The 11,594-nt window shown below is 44.9% G+C and overlaps 1 protein-coding gene and 1 pseudogene across 2 annotated transcripts in view; one reads left to right on the forward strand and one right to left on the reverse strand.

The window, feature by feature from the left end:
• PSMD11 (proteasome 26S subunit, non-ATPase 11) overlaps positions 1-10,243 on the forward strand; it is a 38,356-nt gene extending 28,113 nt beyond the window's left edge. Inside the window, exons 7-14 of the mRNA XM_003912588.5 lie at positions 1,360-1,504; positions 2,318-2,378; positions 5,065-5,127; positions 7,102-7,227; positions 7,716-7,751; positions 8,011-8,062; positions 8,354-8,496; positions 8,618-10,243. Coding sequence (XP_003912637.1) covers positions 1,360-1,504; positions 2,318-2,378; positions 5,065-5,127; positions 7,102-7,227; positions 7,716-7,751; positions 8,011-8,062; positions 8,354-8,496 — 626 coding nt within the window. The 3' untranslated portion in view covers positions 8,618-10,243. The remainder of the gene's footprint in view (positions 1-1,359; positions 1,505-2,317; positions 2,379-5,064; positions 5,128-7,101; positions 7,228-7,715; positions 7,752-8,010; positions 8,063-8,353; positions 8,497-8,617) is intronic.
• On the reverse strand, positions 63-985 carry LOC101003240 (annotated as a pseudogene). The gene has a single exon (XR_639020.4). The product of XR_639020.4 is annotated as a cytosolic iron-sulfur assembly component 2A pseudogene (transcript).
• Positions 10,244-11,594: the final 1,351 nt, after the last annotated feature.

Consider the following 11,594-nt stretch of genomic DNA (forward strand, 5'->3'; position numbering starts at 1 on the left):
GATTATAGGCACGCGCTACCACACCCGGCTAATTTGTTTTGTATTTTTTTTTTTTTCATTACAAGAATCATCTGCTTATTTATTTTACAGAGTAATGATTTGAATTGAGTACATTTGGGCACAGTAGATATTTGACACGAAAAGTAGTTGTATCAGAATGAGCATCAGAAAAATAGCAACTCATCTTACACATAACTAGAAAATATTATTCTGTCTGATCATTTAAGTGTTACAAATCCTGAGAATGTTATACATTGAACAAATTAGGTACTACCTTATAATTAAATCTCGCTTGGAAAGAATCTTTTAAAAAAATGCTCTGAGGTACAAATCACCTATGTATTAAACATGAGTCTTTGACATTATACAAAGAGTTTAAACAAATATATCAAACAATTACAGGCCATTGGCTCTTAAAACAGCTATCAGTCAGGTTCAAGGACACACTGTTCCACAATTTCCTGTAAGTTGGGGTTTTCCATTGCTGCTGCCACTCGCTGTTTGTCATTTATCTGCTTATTGATGTCTTCTTCTGTTGAGTGGGTTCCTTCAGAAATGTAGATTTCCAACTTATGTTTAAATGGTAAACATCGCTGAAGTTTTACTCTTAAGCACAGCCCAATAAGAGTCGCCAAAGAGCAATGAGGTACTGTTGGCGTGAACCTGATAATAACCAGATATTCTTCATTTATCTCCTGAACTTCCACACAACTTTCTGAGACCACTTCCAGTTCTTCTAAAGTATTGGGCTTTTCTGGGTCCCGGATAGTTCTAATCAAATCATAAACCTCTAGCGCTTTCTCTTCCATGATCCGTGGCTGCCGGGCAGCTCCCGGCTCAGAGAGGCCCAAGAGCCACAGGACTCTGCTCAGCGTCCAGGAGAGCAGCCCGGACACCGGCTGCATCCTCACGCTCAGCCATCCCTGGCGACTGTCCCACTCGCGCCACTGTCTCTCAGCAGCCTCGGGATTGATCAGCTTCCTGGTCTTCTGTTTTGTATTTTTAGTAGAGATGGGATTTCTCCACGTTGGTCAGTCTGGTCTTGAACTCCTGACCTCAGGTGATCTGCCCATCTCAGCCTCCCAAAGTGCTGGGATTATAGGCGTGAGCTGAAACTATGCCCGGCCTTTTTTTTTTTTTTTTTTTTTTTTTTTTTAAGAGATGGGGTCTTACTGTGTTACTCAGGCTCGTCTCGAACTCCTGGGCTCACGTGATCCTCCCGTCTCAGCCTCCCAAAGTGTGGGATTTCAGTTGTGAGCCACCGTGCCCGGTTAGGTAGATTTCTAAGTGCCTCCCAGCTGTAATCTTTTATGGCTCTATTATTTTATATGTTCTTATTCCTTTCTTTTCAATGCCCAGGTATTATCCATGCAGCAGAAGAGAAGGACTGGAAAACTGCGTACTCATACTTCTATGAGGCATTTGAGGGTTATGACTCCATCGACAGCCCCAAGGCCATCACATCTCTGAAGTACATGTTGCTGTGCAAAATCATGCTCAACACGTAGGTGCACCTTAACTCTGGACTACAAGAACTCAGATCCTTCAGCAAGTCTGTTTGCCATGGCAGAGATGGCCTGAGCAGGGAGTTTGGCCAGTTACAGAAACAGCAGTAGCTGCAGCCTCTAGGACTGGCTGAGGTAGAGCAGGAGGATCAAAGGTGGTCCAGAAAACTTTGGCTTGCTAGTCTTTCAGAATCAGGGAGACATTTTAGAAATCCCCTTCCCAGCTCCTCTTGGAGAATTCTCCTCATCCTTTAAATACTCTGTCCTCATAGGTGCAGAGCACAGGACAGAGGGTCAGGAAATAGCTTACAGATCAGCCAGTACCAGCCAACTGAGCCACCCAGAATGAGGAAGGAAGGGTTAAGGAGAAGTTTGAAAAAGTGAACAACAAAAGTATGACAGACCTACTTACAAAGAAGTCTACAGAATTATTCAATTCTTTTGGGAATAAATGAAGTATTGACTAAGAACTCTCTTTGGATCTTTGGATTACATAAGGGCTATGTTTTAATAAAACCTGTTACACTGGGATTTGACTTAAATTTACAGTTCCGCTTGTTGGGTCTACTGCTTTTGGTAGGTTCAGTTCAGCTTTCTAATATTGGAGTTTTTCTACTCTTCAGGCTGAACTGTGGCCCAGAGTGGAGAAAACCTAGCTTTTGCAATGTGATGGGCATATGGGTTTAGGGGTTGGGCTGATTATCTGTGCGGGCAGAGTCTTCAGTGGAATTCTGTTAAAAAGAAATTTGCCCAAACCTACCTTTAGAAGCATAACATCTGTAGCAATTGACCAAGTATGTCTTTTTTTCTAGCCCAGAAGATGTCCAGGCTTTGGTGAGCGGGAAGCTTGCACTTCGGTATGCAGGGAGGCAGGTAGGGACTCCCTTGATTGCAGTTCTACTCACTCTGAGGCCAGCATGTTTTCAGAGTCACGATGTTTGATGAGACCAGTGCTCTTCAGGTCTTCATACTACTGTCTTCCTTCTCCCCCACTCACTTCTTTCCCTTAAGCCCATTCAATGTGTTTCCTAGACTGTTAAATTATTGGCCTGGAAAGTCTGCGTTTGGAGCTCTTATGGACATCAGGTGGTTTGAGGGACTTAGGGAACTGAACTGTAGCATTTGCATTGACTTAGTTTGCATTTGGCTTTGACCAGAAGATTTATCTACCATGAGTCTGACTTGTAATTTAACATACGCAGAGTATGAAATCTTAGATTCTCCATGTCAGGAGCCTGGTAACATCTGGTGCATATGTGCTTTAGAGAGGTCTGATTGCTTGGTGCAGAAACTACGTTTTGAGATTTACTTTTGTGCTTCTCAGATCAGTACCTTTCTACTCATGCTTTGAATTTTGGGTGTGGTGTAAAAAGAGGCCCCCTTTTTTGTGTTACGTTAATGCCCAAGTAGGTATGAGTGTGACTTCTGAGAGCAGACAGTTAGGACCTATGCAAAGATGATGTCTAGACTGTCTCCTCTTTGTATTTTGCTTGATTATCACTAGTAAAGTAAAAGTAATCTTTCTGGATTTCAACCGCAGTTGTCTCTAAACACAGACTGATAGGCTGTCTGTATAATCTCACTGTCTCTGGAGGAGTGGCCACATAGATGGTTTCTTCCCTCTCTACAAGTGGCCCTAATTGGCTTTTTTTTTTTTTGAGTTGGAGTCTCATTCTTTCATCCAGGCTGGAGTGCAGTGGCGTATCTCAGCTCACTGCAACCTCCTCCTCCCAGTTTGAAGTGATTCTCCTGCCTCAGCCTCCCGAGTAGCTGGGATTACAGGCATCTGCCACTATGCCCAGCTAACTTTTTGTAGTAGAGATGGAGTTTTGCCATCTTGGTCAGGCTGTCCCAAACTCTTGACCTCAAGTGATCCGCCCACCTCAGCCTCCAAAAGTGCTGGGATTGTAGGCGTGAGCCACTGCATCCAGCCATGCATCTTACAATATAGTAATAACCAGTACTCTTGAGGTCAAAACCAGGAGCTGACCTGAAACTTTTGCTGATAAAAAGCCAATTAGGGGCTGGATGTGGTGGCTCATGCCTGTAATCCCAGCCCTTTGGGAGGCAGAAGCAGGAGGATCATCTGAGGTCAGAATTTCAAGCCCAGCCTGGCCAACATGGTAAAAACCTGTCTCTACTAAAAATAAAAAATTAGCCGGGCGTGGTAGTGGGCGACTGTAATCCCAGCTACCCGGGAGGCTAAGGCAGGAGAATCACTTCAAACTGGGAGGTGGAGGTTGCAGTGAGCCAAAATAGCACCACTGTACTCTAACCTGGGCGACTCTGTCTTAAAAAAATAATAAGAAGAAAGATGCACGACTCTCACTATAACTAGAGTTGAGGAGACAGGCTCAGGGACATCAGGTGTTCAGGACATGGTCAGGTAGCTCATCAGTGGTGGAGCTAGACTTTGAACTAGGGTCATTGGCTCTAAGTTCCAGGCTTTTCTCATTTTGATACTTTTTTCTGTCTATAGGACAAATGCTGGAGACAAACACACTAATGATTAGCCTTGTACCATTTAGTCTACTGTGTAAGACACACTGTTCTTATTTAAGTATGTAGGCTGATAAAAGAGCAGCTTCTCTTAGTCTCTTGCACCTTGATGTTAGCTTTTAAGCAGAAGATAGGCTGATCTCCCAGAAAGATGAGTGTTGTAGATTTTTTGCTGAGGGGAGACTTGATAGCTTGGTCAAGTGCCTTTTTTAACGAGGTTAGAAGTTGTTCTCAACTATTGATTATACCTTCATCACTCTGTGGGGTCTTAACATTTGGTGTAATATGTTAATGCCTCAACTTTGATGCCGCAACCTTTTTTTTTTTTTAAGATGGATTCTTGTTCTGTCACCCAGCTGCAGTGCAGTGGCGTGATCTTGGCTTACTGCAACCTCTGCCTCCTGGGTTCTAGCAATTCTCCTGCCTCAGCCTCCCAAGTAGTTGGGATTACAGGCACCCACGACTACGCCCGGCTAAGTAGAGAGGGGGGTTTCACCACGTTGGCCAGGCTGGTCTCGAACTTCTGACCTCAAGTGATCCACCCACCTCAGCCTCCCAAACTGGTGGGATTACAGGCGTGAGCCACCGTGCCCAGCCTTGATGCCTCAGCCTTAATGAGGTAGACCTTGTTCAGTGCCTTGTTTCAAATGTAGCAGAATGAATCTTGATAAAGCACAGATATAATAGGGTTTAAGGGCAGGAAGGAGTTTGGGTGGATGTGGCAATAACAAGCCTTGGAGGAAGGGGGAGAAAATCACAGTTCTCTTGTCATTTTTCCTTTTAGCTTGTCATCTCTAGAGAATGCTGTATTAGGGTCGGTCTGTTTGGAAAATTTCTGTTTCCTAGTATTCTTATTTCAGGTTTCAAAGGGAAACAGGTTGGCATATAGTGGTATTTAGTACTTGGAGCTCTTCTTTCCAGGCATCTGAAGAAGAATGATGGTGGGGCGGGTTCTTCCTTAGAGCAGAAGTTGTGTGGACACAGCATACTGCTTATGAGACTTGGGTAAATGTTAGTGTGCAGAATAGATCACTTTCATGATTTGTCTCTTTATTCTCAGACAGAAGCATTAAAATGCGTGGCTCAGGCTAGCAAGAACAGATCACTGGCAGATTTTGAAAAGGTGAGCATGACATTGGGTTGGTATGGAATGTGGGTGGAAGAGAGGGACATTTAAGTACTTCAAAACACACTTTTAAAAATAATTATAGTTTCACAAGAAGTTGCAGATGATTCCATGTATCCTTCACCTAGGACAGTGTTAAAACCAGGAAATAGTTAAGCACTTTCGTACAGTGAAACTTACTGAGTTGATATAAAATATATATTATTTATACATAATAACTTTCTATTTCAAAAGTTCTGTCCTTTCTTCACTTTGATTTTTCACAACACACCTATCTATTATCTGTGTTCTATGGTTAAGGGAACTGGGATTCAGGAGGACACTCAAAGTCACACAGCATAGTGTCAGAGTTTGACTCTAGGCCTGGTGCTTGTTCCACATGACACAGTTGTAGGCATTCCTTCAGTTCCGGAAATGCCAGGTCTGCTTCTCCTCTGTGGATAGAAGGGAAGTCTTGATGTGCGTACTTGGACCCAAAGAAACATTCTCAGGATGATGTTCCAGGCTTTCTTTAACTCGGGTGCCTTTTGCTCATTGTTTGGGAGTTTTGAAAAGGGAAAAAAGCCTGTCTGGGCATTAGGGTGAGAATTGTATATTCTTTTCTGAACTTTTCTCCTCTTAGTCTGAGTATAATGACCAGCTTAATAAAAACAAAACCTAGATCCAGAAAGAAAAACTTAGTGTGGATGGAGAGTAGACCATGTGGCTTTGACTGTCCCTAAGATTCACCATCTTCCTGGAGGGCTCTTGCCAATTCCTGTTGCCTCTTACTTGGCACGATTTGCCTGCTTCCCTTAACACCTTGTAGCACAGCTGACATGAGGCTGGGATGTTGAGACCATTATTGATGGTCAGTAAATCACACAAATACACGGTCCAGATCATTTTATCCCAATGTCTGGGATGTTTGATGGGACATTTTTATTCCAAATAGTTCCTTGGAAGAAGGATTCTGTGATTAGATATTTGGGAAATACTAGGGCTAAACAAAATACTAGGGCCAATAATAATTAAAACACCTGATTTTGCTTAATAATTGCAGAGCCATATTATGCTGATGGCCCTCATAAAACTCCCAAGAGCTAGTTGTGGAATTCAGCATTTCCTATTCTTTAACCTCAATATTCTTTTTTTCCCCCCATAGAGACCCTATTTATTCTTTAGAATACATGCTGAGAAATGCTGGTGTAGCTAATTTGGTTCACGAGCCGAGTTGCTCTTGGGGCTTCCATGGATTGAGCTGTTGACCTGAAGCCTGCAGACAGAAAGATGGTCCCTAGGGTGATTCCACCTTTTTTGTTCTATTTTATAGTTTTTTTTCTCTTAAAGACTATCATAAAATAGCATTTTTTTGGTCTTTTTTTTTGAGACGGAGTCTTGCTCTGTCGCCTAGGCTGGAGTGCAGTGGCGCCATCTTGGCTCACTGCAAGCTCCGCCTCCCGGGTTCACGCCATTCTCCTGCCTCAGCCTCCTGAGTAGCTGGGAATACAGGTGCCCACCACCACACCCGGCTAATTTTTTGTATATTTAGTAGACATAGGGTTTCACCGTGTTAGCCAGGATGGTCTCGATCTCCTGACCTTGTGATCCACACGCCTCGGCCTCCCAAAGTGCTGGGATTACAGGCGTGAGCCACCGCGCCTGGCCAGAATAGCAGTTTTAAAAATTTATTTTTAAGAGATGGAGGCTCTCTGTGTTGCCCAGGCTGGACTTGAACTCTTGGGCTCCAGCAGTCCTCCCACATCAGTCTCCTGAGTAACTGCGACTTCAGGCGCATATGCCACCAAGCCAAACTTCCCTTCTAGTTCTTGACATTCCTTTTCTGCTTTGTATCATGCATCTGCCCAAATCTCCCCTAACTTCATTCAACCATGTAGTTTTATAAGGGCCAGCAAACTACCTAGGAAGCAGGAGTAGCATGACTTTCAAGTGATTCTCTGTGCCAATCTCTGCGACTGGTTCTTTTGGCAGGCTCTGACAGATTACCGGGCAGAGCTCCGGGATGACCCAATCATCAGCACACACTTGGCCAAGTTGTATGATAACTTACTGGAGCAGAATCTGATCCGAGTCATTGAGCCTTTTTCCAGAGTACAGGTGAGAACCCTCTGGGGACTCCATTTCTGGCCGGGCATTCTCACTGTAGTCACATCCCTTCCACACCTGTCCAGAATGGGAACTCACTTGTAGGGGTGTGCCTGGTGGGCAAGAGGCCACCAAGAGCTTGGGCCTCTGTTGATAAAATGAACAAAAATCGAGGAGGAGATGCTGTGGGTAGAGGCATGTGGGTTGCCCCTGCATGTGTTCCGAGCAGTTTCCTCCTCGCTTTGAGTCACTGCATGTGTTGTACCTGTTTTCTGTATTGGGTGTGTGGGACAAGAGTCTGTTTATTGTGTGTAGCAATGAAGGGCGGGCAGATGGGAAGAACACAAGAGATTTAAGCATGGCCAAGGAGGGTCTTGTCTTGTATAGAGACATACATTAGAATTTTGAGAAATACAGCAGTTCCCCCTGTTCCCTCCCTTCTCTTATTGGAGGCAAAAGTAAAACTTTCAGTGTTGGTGTCTCTCTGCCTTTCCTTTTAGATTGAACACATATCTAGTCTCATCAAACTCTCCAAGGTAAGGAGTCTTAAGGCCATCTGCAGGGAGGAATGGGAACGGGTGGTGAGGAGGGATGGCACATGCACCTGATTGGCCTCATTGGAAAGCTCCTCAGCTTCTCAGTGGGGAGTGGGCAGTGTGGGCTAGAGTAGGAGTTGCATTGTTGCTATTTTGTTTTCAGTCCATTTGGTGTAAGACCCCTCCAACAAAGCTTTTGTGTCAGGGTGATCTCTGACTAGTGGATACGGGTCCCTTTAATCATGTGCTTTGATTTTAGGCTGACGTGGAAAGGAAATTATCACAGATGATTCTCGACAAGAAATTTCATGGTGAGTAGCAGTCACACAGGCAAGGGGGCTGGTGGTGGTGATGAGATGGTTGAAGAAGTTTATTTTCAAAGAAGATGTTCTATTTGTTTCCCCTGATGGTTCACCCTGGGGTCCTGGCCCCTCTTCCCCTGTGGTGAGAATGTGTAATAAGCATGTGTACATGGAATAGGGAGATGAATTCTATTTCCCTTCTTTTCTGGAGACAGTGAGTCAACTAGGGAGTGGGCTGCTTCACAAATGCTTTGTGTCTAATGTCACTTTTTACCTGGGTTGCCCTTGTGTTTCTTGCAGGGATTTTGGACCAGGGGGAGGGTGTCCTGATTATTTTCGATGAACCCCCAGTAGATAAAACTTATGAAGCTGCTCTGGAAACAATTCAGAACATGAGTAAAGTAGTGGATTCCCTCTACAACAAAGCCAAGAAACTGACATAGGTGAGTGCTGGCTTCAGGACCCCAGGGCTGGGCAGCTCTGTCTTCTGCGTGTCGAGACTGAAAACCTCCTCCTGGTGTCCTCATGGCTTCCTGATTGACACTGCTCTGTCTTCTCTTGCAGAGTTGGATCTGTAGCGGTCCTTTGGAGAGTGTGTGTGGCGGGAGAGTGAAACCTTGGGGGAAAATGCTAGGAGATTCTTTTTTCTTTTTGTTCTACTTTTCGCTCGGAAAGTTTTTAAATCTTCATTTGGTGCATCTGTATTCCAGCCAATAGGTGTGCCAGTTTTCATGTAATCTTTACTGGCCCAACTTGGGAGTGGGGAAATTGCTTAAAAAAAAAAGAAAAAGAAAAAAAAAAGATTATTCTAAATAAAAGGAAAAAGGCTTACACTACCTAAAGCTGTCCTCTCTGCCTCCTGGGAGAGGGCTGCAAAGCCAGGCACCCCGCCAACCACTGGGGGTCCTAATCCACCTGCTGGGCGTCACCTCTCCTCCTCCTCAGAATTGGGTGTTTGCTGACCATCAAAAGCAACGACTTTTTATTCTGTTTGTACTGAACCAAAACAAACAACTGTGTATAGACTGCTGTTTTCTTTTTTATTTGAAATGAGGCATTTTGGTGTTCTTTCCCCTGCCATACGGCCTGTCCGCTCTTCTCTCCCCACATTGGCTCCAGCAGAGTAGCCGAAGGTCCTGCCGCCGCCGCCACCACCACCACCACCACTGCAGCAACAACAGCAGCAGCGCCTGCACAGCTCCGCTCTGACCTGTGAAGGAATGGGGATGAGGCCAGGAGCTAGTGTCTACCATGGCCACACGGGGAGCAGTGTGGGCCCTTAGCCCCCAAGGGGCCTGCTGTGCATGTGGCTGTTTTTTTTTTTTTTTTTAAACACAGTAAACTAGATTAGTTGTCAGTGTTTTAATTGCCCCTCTTCTCCTCTCCTCTGCGTTCCTCTCCTCTCTTCTTTCCTCTCTCTCCCTTCTCTTTACCTCTCAACCAGAAGACCGCCATGTCTCTCTGCCTTCCTCCTCTTCCCTCCAGGGGAGCCAGGCTGTCTTTGAAATCCATGAGCTTCTCTCCCTCTCCCACTCCTCCTCTCCTGCTTTCAGATGGATTTATTCCTTTTTTTAAACAATGAACATCGGAATGACACTGTGGGGTGTGTTTTTTTTTCTCTCTCTCTCTTTTTTTAAATTTTCTTTGTTGGATTTTTGAGCAACCTCATGTCCCCTTCCCAGGGAGCTTCTTAATTTACCTCTTAGAACTTGAGTGGATGGGAAGTAGAGCACTGTGTGTCAGCATGCTTTGTTTTCTGACACGATTACACAGCGAGGCTTTAATGCCATTTGGGTAGGTGAGCTTCTGCACCTTTGTTGTGCTGAACTGTATTTTCTTCTCTCATCTCTTCTTTGTCTTTTTCTTTTCCTCTCCTTCCTGCCTTCTTCCTGCTGGCATCCTTTTCTCTTCTTTACCTTCCTTGGATTATCCTTCCGGGTTTTCATAATACATTTATATTTTGTAAAAGGATTTTGTTGTACCAGGTTTTGCATCCTCACTGAATCTGACTGGCTTTTATTTTCCTCTCCAAAATCAGGTTTTTGTTCTCAACATTTCTCCCCATCATGTCCAGTCATTGTTTTGGTTTTGGCACCATCAGTATCAAATGTACAAACGGTTCTTGCTAACCAACACCAGGTATATCTGATGTTCAGATGAGTTCCAATAAAAATAATTTTTTTTTCAAAAGGTGTCTTTTCTTGAGTGCTGGAGGGCTTCCAAGCAAGCCCAGACAGCTCTGTGTAGCCCCACACTAGTCTAGCTCTCATCTGGCCAAAGCTGTTATCTCATTTGTGTAATGGGAGTCCTTAAGCTAAATTTGGGGTCCAAATTTGAAGGGCTTTGGGGGCAAGAAAGTTGGTGTGTGAGTTCTGAAGTTGGAAATGAATTCAGGTGTCTTTTTCCAGGGCAGCATGGTCCAGTGAGCACGTGTAGGGTTGGGCGGTAGATCCTCTGAGCCTACTTCCTCTTCTACTCAGTGAGGATGCTGCTTCCTTGGCAGGTGATTGTGATGTGAAGCTTAATAAGTCATAGACGTGCAGGTGTCTGGAGAGTCCTGACATTCAGTTGTGGTTTCGTTTCCTTTTGGAATCTTCAAAGGCAGCGATTTTCATATTGCCTCACACCCTGGGGGGGGCTCTGGGACCACCGGGGGACCTGCTAAATCCTCTTCAGTCTGAGCAGTTCAGCCATTGTCAGTTTTAGTATCGTCTCTGTATTTCACTTGCAGAAAGAGTTTTGCTTCTATAAAGGACTTTAAAAAGTACTCCAAAGAGATCTAGTTTTGGAGGAGAGGGGAGACGGTTTCTCAAACTTAGGGCAGTCCTGAGGAGCTCAGGCGGCAGCCCTTTTCTTGGTTCCCTTTGCGGGTCTTGGTCAGATGATGCCCTCTAGACCCGTGCTGTCCAATATGTAGCCGCTAGCCACGTGCAGCTGTGAGGCCCTTGCAATGTGGCTGGTTCGAGCTGTGATACACTGCAAGTGTAAACACAAACCAGACTTCGAAGGCTTAGTATGATAAGGAGTGTAAAATATGTCAATAACTTTTTTATATATGTGTTGAAATATTTTGGGTATTGGGTTAAATAAAATATATTATTGAAATTCACCTGTTTCCCTTTTACTTGTGTAATGTGGCTGCTAGAAAATATAAAGTTACCTATGTGGCTTCTATCTGTGGCTCACATTATTCTTTTCTTGGACAGCGCAGCTCTAGACCTCCAGGACCAGCAGTTGTGCCACTGCCTCCACTCCCAGGCCTCTCATGACCTGAGTCCAGGCACAGCTGGGAAGGTCAGCTGGCTGGTGGGTTGGCCTGGGCCCGGTTCCCTCACCTCCCTTCTAGGCTCCAGCCTTCATGGTGCCAGGACTTTGTGTGTTAATAAGGCTCTACTGGAGTTGGGAGCAGAGGCTCTGGTCCCCTGCTGTGTGCTAGTTATGTAATCTGTGCTGCCCAGAAGGGCCACTAGATGCTGCTCTGTGATCCCTGAAAGAACAGAGCTGACTTCCTCAGGAGTAAGGGCTCAGGCCTGCTCTATTT

This window comes from Papio anubis, chromosome 17 (genome assembly GCF_008728515.1).
Source record: "Papio anubis isolate 15944 chromosome 17, Panubis1.0, whole genome shotgun sequence".
Lineage (NCBI taxonomy): Eukaryota > Metazoa > Chordata > Mammalia > Primates > Cercopithecidae > Papio > Papio anubis.